The 25947-nt window shown below is 42.5% G+C and overlaps 1 protein-coding gene across 1 annotated transcript in view; it reads right to left on the bottom strand.

Annotated features, from left to right (window-relative positions):
• Positions 1-25947, bottom strand: part of ALK (ALK receptor tyrosine kinase) — a gene marked incomplete at both ends in the record, with an annotated part of 301668 nt that overhangs the window by 24534 nt on the left and 251187 nt on the right. Inside the window, 5 exons of the mRNA XM_084202540.1 lie at positions 367-498; positions 2800-2950; positions 7166-7328; positions 18087-18230; positions 19583-19677. Coding sequence (XP_084058666.1) covers positions 367-498; positions 2800-2950; positions 7166-7328; positions 18087-18230; positions 19583-19677 — 685 coding nt within the window. The remainder of the gene's footprint in view (positions 1-366; positions 499-2799; positions 2951-7165; positions 7329-18086; positions 18231-19582; positions 19678-25947) is intronic.

The following is a 25947-nucleotide window of genomic DNA, read 5'->3' as shown; positions in this document are numbered from 1 at the left end:
TGCCAACAGAAAACATACAGCCTGTCCTCAGCTTTCCTTGTGGGTCTAAATGTATGGCTGATGTCTCATTCTGCAATGCCAGAGGTGAATGAAGTCCTGCAGAATTTGCCCTTTGCTGTAGAACTATGCTTCAGCATCTCAGCTTTTATTGAAATAAAAAACAACCCAGTTTGCAAAGGACACTTCAAGCCACTGAAACAAGTGTGGCCATATTGAAGAGCAGTTCAAAGGAGTGTGAAGGGCCAACCCAGATCCCTGCATCTCTCAAGTGGAAATTAAGGATACCCAGAGGCCACTGAGGTGCATAAGGGATTTTTCAGAGGCAGGTGTGGGTGCTGAAGGCGCACGGGGACTGTGTTTCCATACCTTAAATATGTAAGTGGCACCGCCCCCGCCGCCACCTCCTCCTGCCCATTCACTGACACTTCTGTTCACACGAATCTCCTCTTCAATCACGTTGTTCTCTCCAATGCAGACCTTCTGGATGACATCGTTTGTCTGCCAACAGAAGTCTGAATTCAGGTAAGAAACCTCCACCCCCTTGTGCACACAGAGGCCTCATGAACCCTTCACTATCCCAAAGCAAGAAATTGTCCTCCAGTGAAACTACATGGCCAAAACCAAATGAATGCTCTTCTAGAAGAATCTGGCTTCTTGCCTCAACCTTCACCACAAGGATTTTTTGCCAGTTTTAAGTGAATTATTTTGAAGTAAGCTCAGTGCTGATACCTATTATCACGTAATACGCATCCATAAACTTTTAACATACAAAATGTAGCAGAATTTGCTGCAAATATTCCCCAGCACTAACAGTCTGCATTTCACAAGTGGAGGAAGGGACTAACTCAGCAAGGATGTGCCTTGTCCCATGTCACACAGCAGCCAAATGCCAGAGACAGAGAACCCAAGTTTGTTTACTCATTTCCTGTTGGCTGGGCCAAGCAGCCAATGTGCAATCTCTGATCTAAGCAGCAATTTTACTGCAACTACCAATGCCTACCAAAAGAGCAGCAATCCCACCTTTGACTGCAATGTTCCCCTGATGTTAATGAAAATACCCCACTAAAAGGCCTCCACATTTCCTACTTAGCATTTTTTTCCCTTCCATCAATTATCACTGAACATAGTGAACTTTCTCTATTAGGCAAATCCCTGAATTCATTAACTGATTTCAATCACAACAAACATTAAATCATGATTTATATCTACTTCAGAACTATGACCTAACTACTGTTTTGGTTTAAAATGGGAGCACTAAAGTGCATGACAAGCAGGACCCTGCTGTGAGCATTTTCAAGTTGCAAACTTTGCTTCTAGGCTATTTTACTTTACAGGTTTTTTTTTCAGTAACACCATCTTGTTATATTGCACATATAATGCACACTGAACTTACTAAACCAAGAACACTTTTAGGGGAAAATGCACAAACATTTGTTATAGTAGGATTGACCTTCTGCTTCCTTCTACTTTCATGTATGTGTTTTCTTTTGGAAGAAGAACTTGATAAAAGCATACTCAAATTACAAATTATTCTGCTGACCACACAATATATTCTAAGTTGTGCTAGAGAATGAGTAGCATCCCTTTTGTGTGCAGACTTGCCTAAAGAACTAACAGTCCTCCTTTTCCTGTTTTTTTCCTCTCCTTAATTGATTTGGAGTTGGGTGGGAATGATTAATAAAATGACAAAGTCAATGACCCAAAGGAACCACTAGATTACAAAAAAAATAATCCTTCATGGCAAAGACATAACTGATTACAATCCAATCTAGTAAAAGTCCCCTCTACAAGTCAATGCAATCTCTTTGCCTCAATGAAAGAATTACATTAGCACTCAATAAATTCTCACTAAGATTACAGTGGCCTGCAATTTAATGAGTCCATATATTACCCTCAGCTGGAATGTCCTAGTTAAAGAGGCTGGATGGACGTTTGAGTTAGGCCATTTCTCATTTCAAAAAGGCTTTATATTAATGGTTTGTTTGTAGATATGTGTAATTCTAGTTTTAACATTATTTACTTCAGCAGCCAGCCTTGAGAACCCCTTTTACTTGTCTATATCCTTCAACCTTTCTCTGCTCTAACAGACTGCTAAGCTTTCATCTTTTGGATGCCAGCCATTACCTGCTGAGAAATGCACACCATTTAAATGTCCAGCTCAAACCTGTAGGTGAAATTTCATCAGAAAAGGCTTTGTTTGCTCCATGAGAGTGTCCTATTCCCACATCCTCCTCCAAAGAATACTTAACAATTAATAAACTACTGTGCATGCAAATAATGCCCATCTTTCTGTCAAGACATTTGCAGCAAGGGCTGGTTAGTGACATAAAAATCAGGACTGGCCCAACCATGATTGATTTGTCTTTCCTGTTTCCCCTATGGAGAAGAACCAAGCAGGTCCTGTGACGTGGGTATCTCTAGAGGTGCAGAGTATGTGAAAATGGCAGGGCTGGGCTCAAGAGTGGAACAAGGGCAAAACCCTGCAAAATCAGCCTTGAACACTGATCTCCAGAGGAATGGAAGGCAGGGTTGTCTTTCGTCTCCAAGCCCCCACACAAGTGCTCTGAGATACTCAGCCCAGTCAGGAACCTGTTGTATACTATCAATGGGGCCCAAATATTGAAAAGAAGCAAGCCCAGGGACATGGTGCTTCATGTTCTCATGCTCTCCCAGTCAATCTGTAGCTATTTCTTGACTCCTACAGCCCCAAACCTTTTGAGGACGTTTTTCTGTGTGAAAAGATGAAACTCCATGCACTGGTGGAAGGGATGAAGGCAAAACAGAAAGGTCATCACTTACACTAGGACAAGCATCTTCTCCTTGCTGTCCCACCAAGATATACAGTGTATCATCCTTCTGGAGGTCAAAAATTCCCAGCACAGACACTCCGTGGGACCGCACCATGGTGTTCTTCCCTCCTTTCCCACCTGCAGCTCCATAGCCTGAGATGCTGCAGGAAAAAGAAAACAGGAGGCTGCCACCTGAGTTGTCCCAGGCAGGTGGAAGGAAGCACAAACCCCCTCAGAGCACTGACTGTTTTGCACACCTGAACACAGTGCTCTGAAGACCTGACATTCTAAATAAACCAAAACCCAAAGCCTGAAGACTGATTTTCTGCTCTGTTTGAGTCTGTGAGCTTGGGTAGCTACAAAACAGATTCTTTCACATTGATTATTGGGCAAACACGGCGGAGAACAGAGCGAGCAAGTCCTTATAGTTTCCAGCTTTAATATATGAAACACATCTTGTTTCCCAGAAGGCACATCCTTGAGAAGTTTGCAGCAAGGAAGAGAAAGAACAGAAGCAGGAGAGCTGGTAAAACCAGGACATATGGCTAAAGAGAACATTAAGCATGGGATTGACAGAGGGAGATTTGAGAAAGCAGACAGCATAACTGGTCCTGGTAGCATGGACCAGATGGAAAACAGCTCTCTTATTCCCAGGACCAGAGGAATGCAGAAAGAAAAGTAGATGGAGATGACACTACCTGCAGTAAACAAGGAAGGCAAAAGCCCCTGGGCCAAACTGGTGGTGGTCAGGAACATCTCCCTGTCTCCAGCCAGGAGTGGGCAGGTTACACACAGGCTGCTGCAGTCTCAGTTGCAGCTCTGCAGCTCAGTCTCAGCTGCAGGCTCTGGGATTTTTATTTCAAACACTCAAGATTCAGAGGTGCTTACTGTTGCTGGTGTACCCAAAGATGTGGCTGGAACACTGTATTTCTCATCTCCCTCTCCCTTTCTAACAATGGGCAGACTTAAAGCAGCTTTCAGGAAAGGATTTTAAAGCACTTTTAAAAAATCATGATAAAACACACATTTCTGAAACAAAACACAGAGTTACTCAGCTTTCTGAGCAGGTGAATGATGGTACAGCAACCCAGTTTGGATCTGAAATAAGCAGGTTATTCTCCACTGACATTAGTAGCATTCCATGTGCTTCTGTGAGAGCAAAATTCCACCTGGAGCATGTAACCAGAGACTGCAGGACTCAGAACTCAAAAATTGCTCTCGGCTTCCTACCAGGCACAGCATAGGTGCTCTGCTTCAACACCTCCTTTCCTCCAGCACCTGGCTGCTCCCTGCCCAGCACAGTCCTGCCTGCAAACAGGCGATGCCTCATAAAGCATATTAGATCCCGGCAATGTGACATGATTATGTTCATGCCACTGCTGATAACCAAAGCAATCAGTCCTCAGTTAGGCTGTACCAGAGCCAGCAGAAAAAGTGATGGACACAGCACTGGGCCACCCTGAACAGATGCTGCATGAATCTGAAAACTGAGTTGATTTACTGTAGAATTTTGCAATGGCTAATGAGGTGCACTACCAGGCACAGCGAGCTGGCAGGGCTAATTGGCTGCCAGTAGGGGCCATACTTTTCCATATAAGAACAGATTTTGCATACAAGCAGTGATATCAGAAAGTTCAGGAAACCCAGTCTGGCCTCACCCAAAGGCTGAAGACAAACAAAACCCAGAATAGTCAGGTGGCAGTTCCCTATTCAGAACAGGTGTCACTATTTAAACAGTTATCAGTTAACAGTTATCTTGACTTCAAACCCTAAGAGGATTCCTTTCAGGTGTAAAAACCTTTCTTCAACAGGAGGAAGGAAGCCATTTAACCATTTAGGCCCTGAATAAAGGTTCAGCCCACTCAGAACAAGAGCACAGAGTACCTCCCACTGCCTTCCTTCTTTTCTTTTACTATGACACTTGTGCAAAAGAAGCCCACACCTTCAGGGAGGGTCAGGATGAGCAGAGTGCAAACCAGGGCTGGAGAAAAACGTGAACCCAAACATCCAGGTTATGGGAAACACTGGAACTAGTCTTGAGAGTGTGAGAAAATGTTGTATCTAGCCTGGCTGACCCACAAGGACACTTTTTTTGCACACCACTGGGCTGTGTTCTTGTGCCACCTTACAAAAGGAACCATAGAGAAGAGAGGACAGTGGAAGTGATCACAAATGGGGCACTCAGCAAAATGGACCTAAACTTCTTCCTTTAAAAATTGAAAGAAGTAGGATGAAGGATGGTAATGTGTAATTTACAGTCCACTTCTCTCATACTTGGTCATGAGACCTAGATGACCAGAACTTCTGAATGCTTAGAAGGAGATCTGAAACAAAAAATATTCTTTTAAAATGTTTAACTTCATTGTTACACAATGTGAAGTCCCATGAGAGTGAACCAGAGCATGTAAAAACTCCAGTTTTCCAATGTGGGCACCACAGTGCGTGGCAGCCTACCCAGACCTTCACAGATGGGGTTTTCTGGGTGTGGTGGGTTTGTGCTTGCAGAGTTTTGTGCAAAATCGAGCTGTCTGTATTTTAATAAGGCATATTCTGCCTCATGTTCACCAAATCAATATCCTTCCTGAGCAATTACCAGGAGGGTACATTACACAGTGTAAAACACACTGAGATGGCAGAACACCAGCTTTCTCAGAGCCCAGCAGCCAGCAGGAGGGTTCTCTCCCTGTGTCAGGTGTTTCAGCAGTGCCCATCAGGAAAACTTCCAGCACCCACACTGCAGCAGGACTGCAGGGCAGAGCTAAACACAGGCACTAAGTCCAGGCTCTGGGAAGCCCTGCAATTGATATTGCAACTTGACATTTTCCTGGGGCTCTGCTATGCTGGCAGACTCTGCTGCCCCTTCAGCAGACCAGAATCAGGAAGATGTCAAGTTAATTTAAGCCCACAATTGCCTCCTGCTTTCCCCAGGCTGTGAATTTTCTACTTTAGCCTTAAGAGGTGCAGAAGAGAATGTCATCCATTTATATATATATGTTATGCACGACATTATACATCTATTATCTATACAGAACTTAAAAGTCTGTTAGGTCATTTATAGGACTTAAATAGACAAGTCATGCCTGCAGGGCCCAGGGGTTGTATTTTGTAGCAAAAAATCAGCCTAGAGTTGCACAGGAATTCTGGCTCTTCTTGGACTCCGATATTAAAGAAATGACAGTGCTGTAAGCTTCTGGGCTGTTTTGCCTCTTCATTTTTGGGCTGTACTTTATAACCATATTTACTGGATGCTGGTTCTGAAAAATTCTATTCACCTCAGGCAACTCCTTGTTGATAGCTGGGTAAAGTATCATTAATGCTTTTTGCATTACCATCAATCCTTGTAGGAATAGGCACTCAGGCAGAACTTGTGCCTAGCCTAGCCAGTCTCTCAAAACTGCTTTGCCCTAGACCTCTATTAGAGACTGACATCTGGCCTCAACATTAGCATTCTTTTGCAATATAAAAGAAAAAAAAAGAGATGAGATCAGAAAATTGTAACTGAAATTTCTTCAAAGCTTTCAATGGAATGTTTTCTTTTGAAATCCAAGACACCATCATCGGTTTCAATATGGAATGCTGCATAAAAACTACCAGTAGACAGTCACTGGTTCACACTGACGGTCCTGCTTACAAAATTATGCATGTAATAGCTTCACATTACCATTCAGATACAGTGAACTACGCTTCGATTGTACCTCTTTCCCCAGCAAGAGCAAAAGGAAAAAATGATTGGTTAAAATCTGATAAAGTAGCATTGAACCTTATCTGATCACCTCTCTTTGAAAACAACTCCACAGGGGGATTTAAGTGTTAGAACCCTCAGTATCACAGAGCCTACCATTTAGGTGGCTACCTTCCAAAATCAATTCTACTGTGGTAAGCCAGGCTTACAAGCTCAACTTGCTGTCTCTAGGTTCAAAAAAAGTGAAGATGCTGAGCAGAGGTTGATGCAAGCTGGCCCATAGGAAATGCTGACACATGATTGTGCCTTTCATACCAAGTGAAGGGTAGGAAAAACTCATTCTGATCCCAGGGCTCCATGAATGCCAAATGATGAAATGCATTCCTCTTGGTCTGGGGAGGTGAAAATGCTTCATTTTCAGCTACTGATAGAGCTCTCCCAACCTGTGACCATTTAGGCTAAAGATTTGCCTGCCTCAGAAACTTTCTTCTCTTTCACCAAAAAAGTTGCATCTTCCAGGGAGCAAATCTGAGATGGGATAGACTGGAAATCACAGGCTCAGTGCTAAGTAAAACCCCAGCAGATGTGGCCAAACTTCTGAATGCAATACTGAATGTAAATGCCCAGTGTGTATCAGCAGCTTGGATGTTCCTGAGCACAGACCCATCACGACAGTCGGACACAGCTCCCTTACCTGTATGTGTTGGTGGCTGGTACTCTCCAGATCTGAATGCCTTGGAGGATCCCTTCAGCTCCCACCACCACTCTGAGCTTGGAGTTCCTGTAGGCATCGTTGCACTGGCTCTGGGTGGGGCCGTAGGGTCCGCTGGCACCGCAGGTCGTGAACAGCCACTGGTCTGAAAGGAGGATGCGGGCAAAGCGTGACCCCAACGCCCCAGGACCAAGGAGCTGTTCTGCTCTTCTGCTGCTCTGCTTCTCCAACCAAGAGCAGAACCTGGCCCTGGGGTTTTAACTCAAACAAATACTCCCAGAATTATTTTAAAAGTCTCAAGTTCTGTGTACCGCAGTATTTGACAGCTTTTCATCAACATCTCCAGAAATCTACCACAACAATAAACATAGTTTTATTTTTCCTAAGGCTCAAAAAGGCAAAGAGCACAGAGTAGAGAAAAATCCAACAGACTTCTCCCAGTTTCAGGCTCTGCTCTCTGGGCTGTTGAGTGCTCATTCATAATCTCAAGGCTGGTGCATTCCAGCCCTTTCAGTTTCTAGAGACATTTGGTTATTGAATTTCTTTTAAATAGGAAAGAAACTTAATTAGATAAAAACTTGTAAACACAACATCATCGCAGTGATTAAAACATAATAATAGATTAATTGAATTCTGAATAATTGTTTGCTCACAGGACACTCAAATTAAGCTTCAGAAAGTAAACCACCTGACAGAGGCCTGTAAAACAAGCATCCAGCTCTGCATTTTCTAGACCAGATCCATGGGTGTAAATCAATGGCTCCCTATTCCAGCCATTTTCATCAATTGGAAGTACTGATCCTGTACAAATAGATTTATAGAACAAGTGTTTGTTAATTTGTGCTTCAAAAAAAAATCTAATTTGTGAAATTTGAATACATGACAGTGCCAATTGTGTCCTTTTCCTTAAGATTCATTTTAGGAGTATTGCAGCCCCAAGACCACAATGCTTTTGTAAAACCCACCTTGTCCTATTTTCTAGTATATCAGGAAATACTTCATATATACACAAAACTAAGATCTAGATAGTAAATAAGCAGACAAAACATTTTTTGTGAATGTGACATGATTTATCAAACATACTTATTAATAATCTAATATACACAATCTAATAAACTCCATTAGGTAGCTGAACTCCCATTAAAGATAAAAGATTTGGAAACTGAAGTTTTTTTTCTACAAATGATGTTAGTCCAGTCAGCCTTCCAAGGCCTTCTCAAAGGGCACCATTTCTACACCAGCATCCACAAAAGCAATGCCACACATGCAGATTCCTTCAGTGGTGGTACTAAATAGTTCAGACAGGGCAATAATTGGACTCAATGTCATGATCCTTGCAGATCCCTTCCAGCTTAGGATGTTCTATCATCAGCTTGACCTGCTTCTTGGAATTCAGAGCTATTGTCTAGGGTCATGTGGTTTAGAAATGATGGTCTGCACATGTCTGGATGAGCAAGGCCAGGGGTTCTACCACTGCTGTTACTTGAGAGGTTCACTCTCCAGAAATACAAGCAAACACATTAGTTTAGCCAGAGAAAAAGTCTGAATGACCTTTTCACAAACTAATCCTGAAGATCAGCTAAATTCCTTCTTACAAAAAGAGTTCAGTGAATGAAATGGATCAGAGAATTTGACAGAACCTTAAATACAGCGACTGGTATTTCTGAAAAATGTTGGTAATACAGTGGTGTGCAAAATTACCACTCTGTAAGAAAATTTCCCAATCTAAGTTCTGCTGAGAGTATAACCCCATTTTTTCTGAAAAATCTACACCACTCCTTCTCAAAACTCCCCTGCAAGGGTCCTCTACAGATTTTGTCACTGTTACTTGTTTCATTTACATATTAATTTCACTTAGTTCTCCAATCCTTCTGCAGTGGGTGGCAGTAGGAAATCTTAAAATTATTAGACAGCAAATGGAAGAATTTTCCCCTCTTCCTTTGCTTCTGATGTACCACCCAAAAAAGGCACCTAAGGAAGAAAGGTCTAGAAGTTACTAAAGCAAAATGCTTCAGTAGCTCTGAACAGTTTGGCACCAGAAGTTACTTGTGTTTATCCTTGCAAACCCCACCCCAAACCCAAAGGAAAACCTCACACTAGCTGGAAGATGAGAGACTCATTCTGTCAGCTATCACAGTGATTTAACATTGCAAAACCCCAGCGGGCTTAGCCACCTGCACTGAAACATATGTTGAGTAAAGCAGGCAGGTAAGTGGAACAATAAGAAGCCACTTGGATGTCTCCAGTGAAATATCAAACATGTTCCCAAAGGTAGATGTGGGTGACCTTCAAGGAGACAAAACATGAGAGAATCAAAATGGAAAACTGGAAGTTATAAAACCTAGGACAGACCACAGCATGTGCAGACTGCTGCTGTGGTTAAGCTTTACATTTCTGATTCGTCCCTTGAAATAAAACAGGTTCCTTCGGTATCTGCCTGCCTGACCTTGGCAAACTTCTCTCTAGGTGATTCCATATGTAATACACAGGACAGCTGGACCTGAAATGGGCTGCTCTTGGCTCCCACTGGGTTCCAGGGACTGGGGATCAGTGAACTACAGCTTAATCCAAAATGCTTTGAAATGGCTCTTTAAAAGCCCTGGTTGAACAGAAGGAGAACATCCTTCTGCTGCAGACCTTACACCTTCAGACTCTGAAGTGAAGCAACCAGAACAGCTTTTGTATTTTCTGCCTTTAGGGCAGACTAGAGGGAGCTCACTTCCAGTGCAGAGGCAGTATCAGAGTAAAGGCAGACACTGCTGGCAATTTGAGATGAGTCAATCTGGGTTTTCAGAGCTTGAGAGGATGGGGAATGAAAAACCACAGTTATGTTATGCCAGGGAGTACAAGGCAAGGAACCTGGAGACAGCTGAGCACAGGAGGTGGTATCTTGGATTTCTAAAGTGGTCCTGTTGTAACGGATACAGTGGTGCATGCAAGATTGTCTGCAAAGCCTCCAAGGCTCTGCAGGTGCTGCAGCCACTGCTAACCAGAATATTTATTTGCTTTATTCAGGTAGACAAGAACAGGAAAAAGGTGTGTTTCAGAACTAGCAGAGCTGGGTAGAGATCTTTGCCCAAAACATTGCAGCAGGAAGTCTGGCCCAAGTGAAGTCCATGGAGAGACTGCACCTGATTTAAACCAGCAGGGATTTTAGTAAAACCTACAGCCAGGTATTGCATGATCTCCTCATTTGTCATTGCTGCACTGATGTGCAAGCAGCCCTACTCCTGTTTATAAATACTGGAAGCCAGTCCAACATGGAACAGATTTGTCACTGAATTCAGGGGGACATAATAGAGCACAGGAAGAAGTTGCCCCTCATTTCAAGATAACTAGGACAGATGGATCTCAGTTACAGTTCTGGATACAGACTAAAACATCCACACTTGCCCCCTCCCCACCATTTCACAAAGCCAACTCTCAGTGTGCAGATACAACAGCCCAAGAGCTGAAACCTCCAACCCAGCAGCAAAACAGAGCCCTATCTGCCTTAATAACCCACCACTACTTTTTTAAAAGTAAGATTTCACTCCCTGCAAAGCATTGATTTTCTCTTGATTCTAGAAATGACTGCAGCATGTCTTATGAGCCTGGAGAGAGCGTTTCTACAGGTTGCTGCATGCCACAAAGTTTACAGTAATTCAGTTTGAAGCATTATTTTGATCTCCAAAGACTAAAGCAGCAGCACTGAATCGAAAATCCTTAAGTAGCTTGGTGAGGAGCATAGATTTTTTCCATCTGTGAATAGCTGTGGTCTGTTGCATAGTGCACAACACATCCCTCCTTCCTTCTGCAGTGTGTGGCAGGATAACACTGCCAGCACCTCACTCACTGAGGGAAGAACAGCAGGACTTTCCAGGCTAAACCTCTCCCAAAAAGCTAGCAGATTGTGGAATTCTGCCCAACTTCACACAAGTTGCATATACCCAGTGTCCAGAAACAGCTGAGCATTCCTATGACAAAAAACAGGTAGTTTAATGTAGTGTCCCTGTATATTCTGCAATTGGTTGTTGCAAGATGCTACCCAGGTTTAAAAAAATGGAAATATCTGTTTGAGGTGGAGGGGAAAAAAAAAGGGGGGGATTCAGATTGGAGTACTACATTTCAGTGAATAATTTATACATCAGTCCAATTTGATAGAATCTTCCCTTTTAAAAGAAACATGGCAGAGGAATGATTAAGTTTCTGCATGTTCACCCACTCACCTGCCCTCCTGCTCCCTGGCAAGGCCCTCAATAACAGGCAAGGTCCCAGAAGCAACATTTTGCAAAAAAATGTATTTTTTGCTCTATTAAAACAACTGAAAAAAATTTTCTTCCTTCATAACTTTTATTTCCGCAATGAATTCACTGACTGATATATTTACACACACAGTTGCTCATCCTTTTGCACAGCAGAAATTCTAGGTTTCACACAGTTTGTCTAGATACATGAAATGCACAGCAATCAAGGTGCTGGATTTCAGCCACAGCAAGAGGGGAGTAATGTCCTGCTCTTGGAAAACAAAATGAACAAAACCCCACAAGACTTAAAATGACTGATTTGTTTGAAGCTCTGACACTGCTTGGAGCCCTAGGCAATGCTGCTGCAGGCACTGTTGCAAATAACAACCAGCAACACTGAAGAGAAAACCATGGAGCAAAGCCTAAGGCACATTTGTACTTCTAACATAGAAAGCAATTTCATTGGCACGTGTACAGCTCACAAACTCCATGCCCCAAAACAGACAGAGGCATTCTGGCTATACCTCAAGGGTCTAAATGTATTAACTGGCATTTGTCAAATCAAGCTAGTTTAAACCCACTGCCAACCAAAACTTTAGTGATTTGAGCAAACTGCCAACCAAGCACCGTGGTACTTGGCTTATTTTGGCACCTAGAGCAACATGTTAGTGAAATGCATCAGTGCCTTAAAACAGTGTGCACACAGTTTGTGTAACTTGTTGTGACAACCTCTATTCAGACCAAAAGGCTATTCCTACTTCCAACAGAGTAAAAATCCACATTAATAAGGGCTGTAAATTCTCATGTTTCAGAGGCACAAGAACCCCAGTGGATGGGGGTTCTTTTGGATGTTATTAATTCTTCCTCACAGAGTCCATTTTACCTCGTCTTCTCAGGAAGATGTCATCAAGCTTGATGCCACAACCAAGCAGAATGTTTGCTTCATCTAGTTGTAACAACTTCCATAAGCTTCCCTTGCCTGGCAATATTTGGCCAATATGGGAAATCAGAGGCTTACAGGAAACTACCCACCATGATCTTCACTAACATTTGGCTGCCACTGGCCCCATGGGCTGTGTGGAGAGCTGTAGATTTTACTCAGTGCATGAGCAATCTCAGTTATGCATTACCAATAATTCCAGAACTCCATGCTGTAGGCAAAATACACTACAAGCATATATGAGAAACATGCTCAGTGAGGTAAGGATTTCAATTTTGCTTTGAGTTCTGCCATTTAACAGCATTCTGTGAGCAGTAATTGGAGATTATTACCTTTCCCAGGATTGAATTTGCCAGAGATTAATGGGGCAGGGGTTGAAAGATGATGGTAAATGGCAGAACTAGGTTGTGCTCACAATCACAGTCCCATACCCGCTAAGTGTGTCTACAAAATGCTATTAAGGGGATATAAAATGATCATAGAAATTAGTGAGTCTTGCCAGCAATATAAGAACCAGTTACTGAGGTATGGCTAGACTAAGAGAGGTCGACTTTTCCACTCTTTCTGGAGTTACTATTTCTATCTTGATTTTCTAAATGAGGGCAGCAGTGGAAGACTTGGATAGGTCTTTCTTGGATAGGAGGAGCATCTGCAGTGATGACAAAGATATGCCTGATTGATCCTGAGTATCATCTCAAAGAAATAGTCAAATATTGACTCAAGCTTTAGATTTTTCTTAAGTGCTTATAAATAAGGAACACTCTCAGGGCATTCTTGTAGGAAACTGTGGTCAGTGTAAGAGGGTAAGAGCACTATTAGCTTTGGACAGCAATGAGAACGCCTTGTTTCTTGCCACCTTCTGAAACCAGGCACTAACAAAGCAGCGTGAAGAAAACTAATTTCTCTTCCCTTTTATGATTCACAAAGAGTCCTCCATAAAGGGTGTTAAGTGATACACACTACCAACCTTTTTGGAATTTCTTTTTGCTCATAATTACAAAGGATGGTAGAAATGCACGTTAGATAACAAAGACCAAGTTGGGTGGAGGTGGAAAAATTATTTTAAAACATTTTCTGAGATTTACAGCAGTTTCTGCACAATTTAAACTGCCATTCTTAAGAGTGAGCGGCTTTGAAATGTAGGTCTGAAACCTGTGAATTGCCCTGTTTATTTCAAGTGCATGATTAACTCTGGAGAGCAATTATGCCAATTCAACTTTGCTAGGTTGTATCTGGTTGCATGCTGATTTTCAGTATTGCACCGTTGCTATTTTCAATCCTACGGAGAAAGCAAGTGTAAACACTGCAATAAAGAAATTCATACCTACGTATTGTGAGATCCCACTGTTGTGTCTGAACATTTCCATCACTGTTCTGAATGCTGCTTTTGTGGGGGGGGGGCACTGGGCTGTTATTTACTGTGTTAATTGATGCATAATACAAAAATACAATTCTGCAGATACCTTTATTGCATTATACCAACAGTTCAGTTAGTATAATTGCATACAAAGAGCAACCAAATGTAATTTTCTTTTACTTAATACTTGCTCCGCTGTCCCTTGCAGCTCCTTCATCTGATTAACTAATGTGACTGAGAGTTCTTCCGAGAAACAGCCATGGAAGTGCTCAAAACAAGACTCTCCCTGATGGAGAACACAAAATCTGTGCACCCACTAAATGCTGTGGGGAAGAGACTGGAGGAAAACAGTAACCCAGTTTGGGTAAGAAAATTATTTGATGGCAGTTTCCATGCAAGAAATCAGGGCTGCACAATGGCTGGTGTGCAGAGCAGAAGGGACAAAACAATGCAAGATTTGAGGAGAGAAAAGGTGAATATTTTTGCACGTTGCACAACATGCCATTTTTGTACTGTGTGCCCTGACACAAATAAGTTGTCAGTGGGACAGAAGAGAAGCTGAAACATCAAAAGAGAGGCTATCCTCATGGTATTTAAAGCCTATTCAGAAGCACCAGAAATCTTTAATTAAAGCTTGATTGCTCTGTGTCTTGTTATCTCCTTTTGCCTACTGAGAATCCTTTTTTGTCTCCTTCAGCTTCTGTGATAGTAATTTGTTTACCTCGAGTTCCTCATTATTGCTGACTGTATCTTTATGTGCCTGAATTTCCCATATTCTAGCCTTGTGTATAAAAGGAAATTGCATTGGTTTGATATAAATTGACTTTTTAATTGGTAGTTGAGTGATAGTATGGTTTGAGAAGCTTTCAGTTTTACTTAAACTAATACCTAACCAATTTAAAACTAAAGCCAAAGTAAGCCTGGGTTTACAACAAAATAAACAGCACTCAGCCTTTTGTACAGATTTAACCATCTCAATGAAAAATCCTGGTTCCATTAAAGCTGATTCAGTCTTCTGGCATATGCAGACCTTTTTGCAACTGTTTTTCCAAGCTGCTTCTAGAATCAAGTTTCACCTGCAACCTTTCAGCAAGAAGCTGGTATTCCAGCAAATAACCCATCATTAGTTAATTGAAAAGAAAAGCATTTGCACTGCCCCATGAACATCTATCCAATGGGCACCTCGCACTGCAAGGCACTGTGTGACTTGAAAAGCACAGGAATTTTTCTGTGCTGGTCATCAAGGACCTTGAGAGAGCAACACCACCACATTAGTTGTAGACATTTCAGGTCTTATTCCACCTGGTGTGTTCATGATCCCAGGTGTGACACACTGCAGAGGGCAACACATTTCTGGAAGCTTTAGGGTGTTTGACAGCGTGGCTGCATTGTGTGTTTTGAGTCTCCAGTGTGCCTGACCTGGAGGTAGTCTGAGCCATGACCAACAGTGGCAAGGCTGAAGAAACAAGTCAGAAGGTGCAGGGCCTGAGAACAGAGAGGACAGGGGGGCTGGTGGTGCCAACCATCACTTCTGCTGAAAATGCATTTCCAAGCACAGGCAAAAGCAGCAGTTGTGTATATAAGATAAGAGGCTGTGCTCAGATACAAAGGAGCAAGTGGAGGGCCCCTGCCCTTGAAAACAAGCGAGCTTGTTTGGATTTAAGGCTGTGAAAACAAAGTGCTACCTGTCTTTCAGACTGCAGCTCCAGCTGTGAAGGCTGAGCTGGCCTGGGGACTTAGGGAGGGCATTTTATTATCCTGTTGTCTCATCAGCTTTAGCAGCACAGTTCTTTGTTTTAGTAAGATTTCTTAAAAAGGAAATATTATAGTATGTGATCCATCACACAAGTCAAAGCTCCTATTAACTGTAATTACTTTTAGCTGAGCTCATATTGGTCAGTGCAGTCTTTGGGACTTCAGGGTGGCGCTGGCGCTGTTGGTTCACCCACACAACAGTAAATATGTGCCCATCAAAGGAAAGGCCTTCTCAGAATCAGCCTGAGGTTTCTTAAATGCATTACGGGATGCAGAAAGAAACAAGATTAAAGCCGGGTAAAATACATAGCCCAGGGACCAAACAAGCATCTCCAGTGTTTCCTGACAGCAACCAGGGGCTCAGCAACACAAAGGGGAAGGGGAATTTGGTGCTGCAGAGACCCTCAGAAATGCAATGACTTTCACTGCAAGAAGCTGCCACTCAGCTTCTCTGTTTCTGCCCTGTCTACTCCGAGGGCACAAGGGGAGAAAATTGCTGTAGGAGTAATTTCAAACCCCAAGGGCTAGAGACAATTTTAGACAGAATATGAACAAGACCAAGGATAAAGCCCAGAAAATAGGCAAGCTGTTTTAGACTGGAATTGCCTTGAATTTTCACCCCAAGGTCATCACAAATTATTTTAATTGCTCAAAGAACCTCAGTGACCTTCTCTTCTACCCTCATGCAATCTGATTCCCTTTATTTCAACCATCCGAGCCTTTCTTTAAATGGAATTCCTCAGATAGGATAGGGAGCAGAAGAGCTAGATGATGCCAAGTCTAGTGACAAGTAGGAAATAACAACATTTACAGCCACAGGATTTCTAGCCCACGCACACTTTACATTAACTTTGCATCTACAATCTAATGTGGTTTTTTTTCCTGTTGCTAAAACAGTAGGTACCCTGGAAGGAAATGCATAGCTGCCTTAGGAAACTACATCACCACCTACAGAAAGGCAGCCAGAAATCCATAATCTACCCCTGCCTGCAGAACCTACCATGAGATCACTGACCCAAGGGCAATACTGAGAGCACTTAAAAGACAACTCCACTTACAGGCAGGAAACAGAGATACAGATATTGAAGGGAGAACTTCAAAGGATCTTCAAAGAGAACATATAAAGATACTTTTGTAAATTATACCTTTGTGACAGCCCAGGCTCCCACACAGCATCTGTAATAGAGCTAAACACAACCTTTACAGCTGAAGTGCAGCTTCACCCAGCCCAGCACCCTCTCCTATGGGCTCATTGCCTCTCACTCCCTCGAGGCTCCTGGCAGTGCTTCTGCCCTTTCCTTGCTGTGTGATGCTCAGCACGTAAAACATCAGTGAACTACATGTGATGGCAACTCAGCTGACCCTGCAGGCTGTCCCCTCAGCCTCTGCTGCCAGAGAGCTTCACAAGAGAGCTCAGGCAGCAGCAGCTCCCTGCTCTGGCAGCACGGGGTGCCTCATGGATCCAGCTTTTCAGGGAGCCTTTGAGGGCTCTGTGGGGCTTTTGGCCACGCTGACCAGACTGCTGTCAGCATCAGAGCTAACACCAGTAGTCCATACACCTCAACACAACGCTGCAAGGAGCAAAGTGAAATACAGCCTAGAAAGGAAGAGATGCAAAGGACTCTTCTTAGGCAGAAGAGTGGGGGAGAAGGAGGCAGCAGCAACAAATCCCCAGGCTTACTGTCAGAGCAAAGGATGCATTTATCAACCCTGCTCTCTAACTTAAGAGGGGAGGTATTTCAAATTGGCAGGTAGCTGTCCTAAGAGATCAGGAACAGCTGCACATGGTGCTGAGGGTTGCAGCTGTTACAAGCACTTGTCTCTCCTGCAGCCACCCCCCACTTCCATGGTCAGCCCTGCTGCCCCAGGTAGGCTGGAGGTTGTGGCTGCTTGACCCAGTTAGGAAGAGAGGCTGGCAAGGAGCAGGGAAGGAAGCAGATTCAAATTGAAATGCACCTTTGAGGCCCAAAACAGATATTGTGAATTTGTGGGAAAGCCTGGGAGAGGAGAGAGGGAAACATTTGGGAGACAGTGATGGAAGGGTGAAGTACAGTTAGGTTGGAAAGGCTGATTAGGTTGGAAGGGCTAATTACAGTTAGGTTGGAAAGAGGAGCTGAAGGGTAAGGGAGAATAAAATAACACGAACACACAAGACTGGAATTTCTAACTAAGTCGAGTACTGCACTGTTTCAAATGGACAATGAGTATTTACTGAAAAAGTGAGGCTATGTTAGTTCAAACCAAGTCTGTATCAACTGGAGTTGGGTGTTCAGGTTAATAAATGCTAAACTTAGTCAATTTGGACACTTCACTTTGATCCCTGCCCGTTTTTAGATGACCATGACACCAAACACACTTATCTTACACTTTAAACCCACATGTTACTTAAGTGGCCCCCTCTGGTTCTTTGACCAGCTGGCAGCCTGTTACAGTTAAAACCAAGATAAGAGTTAGCAGCTAAAGGTAAATCTCTTTCTAGAGTATGTTTGTTTTATTTGTAAGGGACTTGGGAAAAGCTCTAAACAAAGGCTTTGGGGAAAAAGGAAATTGCATTTAGCCACATCTAAATGAAATCTGTGCTAGTTGGAAATCTCTCCTGTCTGATGATGCTTCTCAGACAGTTACCTGCTGGATCAGAAAAGGGGGCACTGCTGAGCTGGAGGTTTCCCAGGAGCTTTTGTTCCCATCCAAACTTCTTCTGGGCACCTCTACTGGTGAGCAAATTGGTTGAGTCTGGAATGGTACCTCGAGGTGTCTTCTCTCCACTGACTAGAAAACAAGAAATCACAGATTGGTTTATGGCTGAGGGGGACTGAGTCACTATGTAATCCAAAATTGGAGCAAAAATAAGGGCTGCAGACTTCTGTGCTGAGAATAAGAGCCTGCAGTCACAGTATATAACAGTATTAAAAGAAATGGGCAGATTAACTTTCCATTGCTGTTACAGAGCTGAGACAAAAGGAAAATAAACGGGTAGGCAAAACATTAAGTGAAAGAAGACACAAAGCAGAAATACAAAATACAATCTTTAGCAACTGTTATAAATTTTTTTTTTAGCCAGTAAAAGCAGGAGGAATTTTCTTTAATTCTATCCTAATTTTAAGATCTCTCTGAGTACTGTAACTTGAGGTATATTGCACTTGTGCACAGAACCCAAGAGGTATTACAGCATAAATGGAGAGGCTCATGCCGCAGGCAATGCAAATTAACATAACACAAAGCAGATGAAACGTTCTGACTGCAGAAGTGGTTTAGAGGTTTTCAGTCCAAACAGGGCTACAGAGGTTGCAGCTCCAAGCATAGGAGAAGAAAGGATGTGCTTAAGTTCTGTTGCTCAGCCCAAAGGCAGAAGTTTAATTTGTTCAGAGCAGCAATTCTCCAGCTCTCATGTAAGTTGTTGGTATGAGGTACAGAGTGACAGATCATTGAACACATTTACAAATTAAGCAATTCACTATGCATGAGATTATGAAAGATGAGTCAGACACAAATGTTTAATAAAAATCTGCATGTGCCATCAGAGGTATAGACTGGGCATATTCTAGAGGCCAGTCAATCACAAAGCCAGGATCAGAATCCAAATTTTTCCCCAGAGCGGTAGAGTGTGAAGATCCTAGTTTCTGATTCAGACTTAAATGCATGTCAGTCTAAATAAAATAACCTTGTTCTAATTTAACTGGAGTATTGTGCCCAGTGTTATTGCAAAGTTAGTGTCAATCACAGGATGCCTGTCTTTTCCCAGCCAGTGTCCAACTGTCATTCATTTTGATAACTGTCACACAGCAAACCAGGTCATGTGGAAATCTATAACCACAGACTGGCTTCTGCAGCAGCCTGGCTGGACAGGTGATGGTTCTGCCTCAGCTGGAAGCTGATCCCCCACACCCTGCATCTCACTGCCCACTTATGCCTCACTGGGAACTCGCTCCCTGCTCGGCTCCACCAGCCAGGGGTGCACCTGAGCGGGGTCCTCTGCCTGAGCACAGGGATTTCTGACACAGACCCTTGCCTTTCGAGAGTCTTTTGAAGATAATGACACCCAGCCCCTTCCCCACAGTGCCCAAATTTCAATTACATGGCAAATAAAAGACAAGTCGCTCGCAGATAAAAGGAAAACTTACTTGTTAAATAACAGTCCAGACTAAGGGAGACATTGTCAAAAGCAAGAATGGCATCAGAGCCTTCCTCCCATGAAGCGGTGATCTGAAACCAAAACCTGCACAAATTGGAAAAAAATGGATTAAATTCTGCTAAAGAACATGAGATTCAGAGCTCTTCACAATTAAAGCAGCTTTTGAATGGCGGAGAAAAACTTTTCATGTATGAAAATATTAAATTGATAGAGAAGGTACCTCACGCCTAGCAAGGAAAGATGATCTGAGGAGGGGAGCTATACAGTAATATAGGTGGACAGAATTAGAGAACATTGCCCCTCTTCCTTCCAGACAAACAGCCTGAAGGAAGCAGAAGTGTGTGTATGTGTGTTGTCAGAAAACAAAGTCCCCTGGATTCTGGCACAAATAAAAGATCAACCAACCAACCAGACCCCTAAGGAGTTTTAATCTCAAAAGTGATTTACACCCTAAAGTGTTAAGAAAAATAAGTAGGCAGGGCTCCTGAAGTAATTTGGAGTTCCTAAAATGAACTGGCAATCAAAGGCTGAACCAATTTTAGAAAGTATTTGGTGTTGATGCGCTCTGTAGGAAGCAAAGGGTGTCTCACAGCCCTGACAGTCACAAAAGAGAGGAACTGACACTGGGTAGTCCACAGGAAGAGCAGAACTCATTATCTCCTTAGAGAAGCTGAGGAGGTTTGCCTTAAATCACTTCCTGATTTAAGGAAAGCTGGCTTTTGCTGGGAAGTTATGCTACTCTTACATTACCAGAAGAAAAATTGCTGTAAACTCACCCTCAGCGATATAACGAGTCAACAGGAAGAGCAAAAATTACCCACAACCAAATACTTCAAATCTGACAGTCCATTGACCACACATTAATTGTGTGTACTCATGGATTTAGGTTTTCTCTTAGCTTAGCAAGTTCCTGTTCTCTCAATGCATATCCGCCACATAAAATCATAATACTCTGCTTAGGAAAGAGAAAAATTTCTGAAAGCAGCCAACCATGGCTCAGCAGTCAGATACAATGCTCAGAGGTTGCATCAAGACTATAAAAACATGAAATGATCACATGATGTAGAACAAGCTGCAAGTGAATATGAAATATTATTTAAGCCTCATTCTCTGTTGCGTCTCGATGTTTTACACCAGCAGAAGTTAAACCATTCGTGGGTCTCTTTAATGTAGATCTATTGCTGGTGCTTTCTGCTCTATATTTTAGAGATAAATGTTCAGTCAGAATGTGAATTCTTGCAGGTGTTTCAGTTCAGACAAGAAAATGATGACAGAACAAGGTATTTTTGAGGAGCACCCCTATTTATTTCAAAAGGCTTTGGAAATCCTGTCTCTTCCTTGCAGCAAGGATCTAAACACTGGCAGATTTTTTTTTTCTTCTCACAGACTCTAGTCCTTTCTGCATGGCACTGGGTCTAAAATATTCTCTCTCAGCTTTGTGCATGTTATTAGCATTCTTACATTAGCCTTGGTGATTCTACTGTTTTTAAATACTACCTCTCCTTTACCAGCAAGCCAACCTCAAAACCAAAATTCCAGTGAAGCTGCCCTGGTCACGTGCATATTTACTGTGGCACAGCATATTCCTGGGTCCTGAATGTGGATTTTGACTGAGACTCCTGTCAGCAAATGTAACCAACTTCCACGTTGTTCTCCAACACAGGGCAGCTTTCCAGAGGGGACAGTGAGGTTTGGCAAAAGCTAAAACAGACCCCAGGGATATTTGTGAGGGTATTTTAAGGATATGTAGATTGGAGTGTCATTGTCTTTTGCAACTGGTGTTCTTGCTAAGCTACAGGTGGGCACAGAGTCAGAAAAGCTGACCCAACCAAAGCAAAAAACTCAAAGCAGAAACAACTCCTGTCAGCCTGCAAAGGGTTTAGAACAGACCACAGAAAAGATTTCTATAGTTATGATGTTCCTCCTTCTTTATTTCTGGTAAAGAAAAGCAACGATGTTCCAGCACTGAAATTTCTCGCTCCTTGGAGATATGCATTGCACATATGGAGAGACTTCACTAAAACTGACTTCTTGTGTTCTAAAGGCACGAGCAGCTGCCATGAAAGAGCAGGTGACTGCCACAAATAACAGTGGATATGGTGAAGGAAAAGTATCCCTAGCATCAGAAGCAACTCCAAATTGCAAGACACAATTTTCCTTGCTGAATGATTCATTTTTTTAGCTCAAAAGGTGGCAGCTCCATCCATACAAGTCTGAATATCACAAAAGCATATTTTTAGCCTTCCAAAATCCATAAAAAGTGCAACTGCAGTCTGATGCTGCCAGCAGTCTCTCAGTTCTTTGTTGGGATACCTGAAACCCCTTGTGGGTATGTCTAGGAGGAGAACAGAAGGGAACTTAAAATCCTTGGATATTAAATTGGCTTCTGACTGAATTGGCTGCTCCCTCCCTCATTTGCTCTACAGCTGATATCCCACAACACTTCAAATGAAATTACAGGCTCTAGCATAAACATAAGCTGTTCAGTTTGAGACATGCCATACAAGACTTAAACAAAAGCTGTTGGACACACACAGTGGGCTCTGAATCTTTTTCCTGCAAGTCACAGTGCCAGCAGCAGAGATGACTGAACTGTGCATGAAACAGGTCCTAAAGCAGCACAGGTCACATTCTGGTGTGCTATGGAGAGCCAGCACCTACCTCAGGCTGTAACACACAGCAGAAGCTGCTCCTTCCTTGTTGTGAGCTGCTGAAATGCCCAGGAGGAGGTAGGGTGGAACCTGGCTCAGCTGCATGTCTGTCAGACAGCTCTGAGTGAAGATCAGTGCCCTGCACACAGTGACATTGGTGCTGCTCTGAGGGGACCAAGGCTGGTGCCTTAGAGCCTCAGAGTGCACACTACATGCCACTTGCAGACAGGGACACTTTGATGTGAATTTATGTTTGTAAGGTGTTAAACTGAGGCTGTAAAATTAATTGCAAAGACAAATAAGCAATTGCTCTCTGTCAGCTCTTCCCTCCAGTACTGCAGAATTTATCTCAGGGAGCATAAGAGACAGATACCTCTGCAAAGACTACACTGCACCTTCTTTCTGCCTCCAGGCAATGGAGCCTTTCTAAAAATATCTTCAGGCAATTTCCTAAGGTCCATGGCCCAAGGTGTTACGCACTGATGCACTTTTCATGTCGTGCCTCTTCAGTCAATAAAGGGTTGTTCTTTTGAGAATTATCAAATGCTCAGTTTCTAAGACCTTGAAGGCATGACACAAACCAGTATTTCTGTTGTTGAAGGGAGTGCCATGTCACACGCTCATATCAGAATGCAATAGGTTGCTTTTTACTTTTAGTTACAGTTCATTCAAGTTAAGAGATAGTCTTGCTGATTTCACCTGCAGGAACACTGGGACCAGAACTCTTGAGAAATTTCCACAAGTTCATCAGGGATGAAAAAAAAAAGACAGAAATGCCTCCAAAATACAAAAATTCTGTGAATTCTAAACACTATTAGGACCATCAGTGCTGCTTGGGTTGCCTATTAATCTTATTTTTTGCTAACACGAAAGCAATTTCAGTACAAACCTTCTCTTGAGACCAGCATTTCTACAACAAATAGTTCATCATTTTATCTTCCCCTGTTTAATGCCACTATTAATTTAGAAATACGACTTCTTTCAAATTCCATTGAAAAAAGATCATCAGTTAACCAACATTTCAATCATTAGCTTTGGTGGCTTTAGCTTAATGGGCTAATTAAGGAAAATTTAATCAAAACTCAAGATGGAAATGTCACACATCAGTGAGATGGAAGAAACCCCACAGACAATCTCATTCCCTTGCTCCCTCTCTCTTTTTTTTTTTTTCCCCTTCCTGTTTGATCCCTGAAATCAATGAAATAACTCCCTGTGACTTTGGCAGGAGCTGACGCTGAAGCAGAAGCAGCAGATTCTGAGTTTGTCACTGAGATTACTGCAGTGACCCAGAACAACACTGGAGGTGACAACCCCCACAAACTGGGGTTTGTGCACAGGTCAAAGAGGGGCAATGCTGACTGCACACCCTGCATCTCCCCTGGCCCCAGCACAGCACAGCTACTGGTGCACAGCCATGCACGGACACAGCCACTGCAAACACAGATATGCTGCAGTGAGGGGCCAGGAAAGAATATTCCTGAAGGCAATTATAGAGGAGCAGCCAAATAACTCCTGGCAAGTTTGTCATGACTTTGTGGCTTAATAAATCCCTGCAACTTCTTCCCATGGAAGCCAGATCCTCATCAGGTGAGTCTGTGTTTATAGGCTAGATTTCTTCACAGGAATGAAGGCATGGCAGCTGTGAAACACTTGAATGACTTGGATATTAGACAAATTACGACTTGAGGACTGGTGGAAATGACTTCTTAACTGTCTCCTTTTGCCCTACTCAACCTGGAGCACAGCAAGAAAGAGGATTCCTTAGATGTATGACAAGTGGGCAGTACAAGTCACACCCTGCAGGGCTGAGTGTTAGCTGAGCTGTGAAAGCAAAAACATACAAAGGCCTTTTTAAAAGAAATTCTGTTTGAGGCAAATAGGAAATGCTGTACCAGGGGGACAACCCTCCCTCTCCCCATTTCAATCTCCTCTCTGGGGAGCATCACTCCTCTGTTTGAAGGATACAAATTTTACATACATTCAAAAACCACTCAAGGGTGACCACTGCTCAAATATTTCAGTCACAGATAAGAAATGACACAAAATGAGCTTTTTTTTTGGTTTGTATCTTTGGCCCCATCTGTGAAATATCAATCCAGATGAGCAGTTCTTTGAAAGCGTAGTTTAACTCAGTTAAATCTGACCAAAACAGGACAACATCAAAGCTTCTGGTCTGCAACCTTTCCCACTCTTCAGGTTTTTTGTATCTTGGGTTTTATTTCTGTGTGGTCAGCATTTGATCTTTGTCACATCACCCTGCATTTTCTGTTCAGCTTGTTCTTTTTGATTTTTTTTTTCTTGATTCTAACAGAAGACTGGTTCTCCCCAAAATATTTGGGGCTTATTAGAGAGGGAATTGCAGAACTAAAAGTGTGAAGATGTATTTATAGCTATGTTGGTATAGGCTCCATGAGGAGAAACTCTTTTGCTCACATCATCTATCCCTATATCTTCATTGCACAGAAATGTTAGGTTTTGCATGTATTCTATCTTCTTCTGATGAAAGGGAAATAAAAAACCCATTGAAGACCTCTGCAAGCTGATTTAGTGCAAATTCTACAGCTCCCTCCCTTCAGTAACTACTCTGAATTTCACCTAAATATTGTCCCTGGCTCATACAGACAGTTCAGGTTTTCATTATCCAGACTCAGGCAGCTGCCTTCATACCATTATTTTAGAAAGCCTCATAATCATTATTTTTTTTCTTTTGATCATAAAAGACAGGGATTATTAACCAAGATTGAACGTTAATCTCCTCTGTACTCAATCCCCCATGCAGTGACACGAACACAGCGTGTCTGTACGTACAAATCTCATTTCATAACTGGCAATGTTTTGCCTCTGATGGAGATGATTTCTCTCTCTACCTAGCTAAAATAATTACAGCTGAACCTGCTTGAGACCGAGGTATTCACAGAATGGAGAAATTTCAGGTCACTAACCCTTATTACGTTCGGGTTCCCATTAACTTCTCTGTTACAAATGATGCATTGTTAGCTCACTTCACAAAGGAATACTCACTACTTGGGATAAAAGACACATTTAGAGGAAATAAGATTATTTGGAGAAATATAAGAATGTTAACCAAACTCAGTTACAGTGACACAATTGCCATGCAGGAAGTTACTTAATAGCTAGTAATAAAGATTGAGATTCAAAGGTGTTATTACAGACTACTATTCGTGTATAAAATCTGTCACACCAAACCCCCCTTTTCAGATGCACACAGCAACATTTTCAGAATAACTCCTTCAAAAGGAGGACAGTCACAGACAGACATAATTAATGCAGAAGAGCAGTGATCTGGTCTCACTGCTTTTAGCAAAATAATGTGTGGCCACCTCAGGGCAACGCAGCCTGGGTTTGGAGGGTGGATGTAAGACAGACAGAAGAGATCTGGGTGCAGATGTGACCAATTAATATATATTCACAGAATATCCTGTGAATTAATATATATGTGGCCAAGTGTAGGCAGACACATGACTAGCTTGTGTGGAGGGTCCCTGTTTCTTCTTGGAGAATGGGAAGAAAATTTAGGAATAACATGAGATAAACAGGCCCCTGGGTCAAAAATATTGCTAAGAACTTTTCTTTTCCTTTTTTTTCCAAATGGGAAACCTGACGCTGAGAAACTTATAAATAAATTCTGAAAGGAGTGAGAGGGAAAGACAGAGCAATGCAAGAACAGTTACTGGACAAGAAG

Source organism: Fringilla coelebs (assembly GCF_963513975.1).
Source record: "Fringilla coelebs genome assembly, chromosome: 3".
Classification (NCBI taxonomy): domain Eukaryota; kingdom Metazoa; phylum Chordata; class Aves; order Passeriformes; family Fringillidae; genus Fringilla; species Fringilla coelebs.
This window is presented reverse-complemented; position numbering and strand designations above follow the sequence as displayed.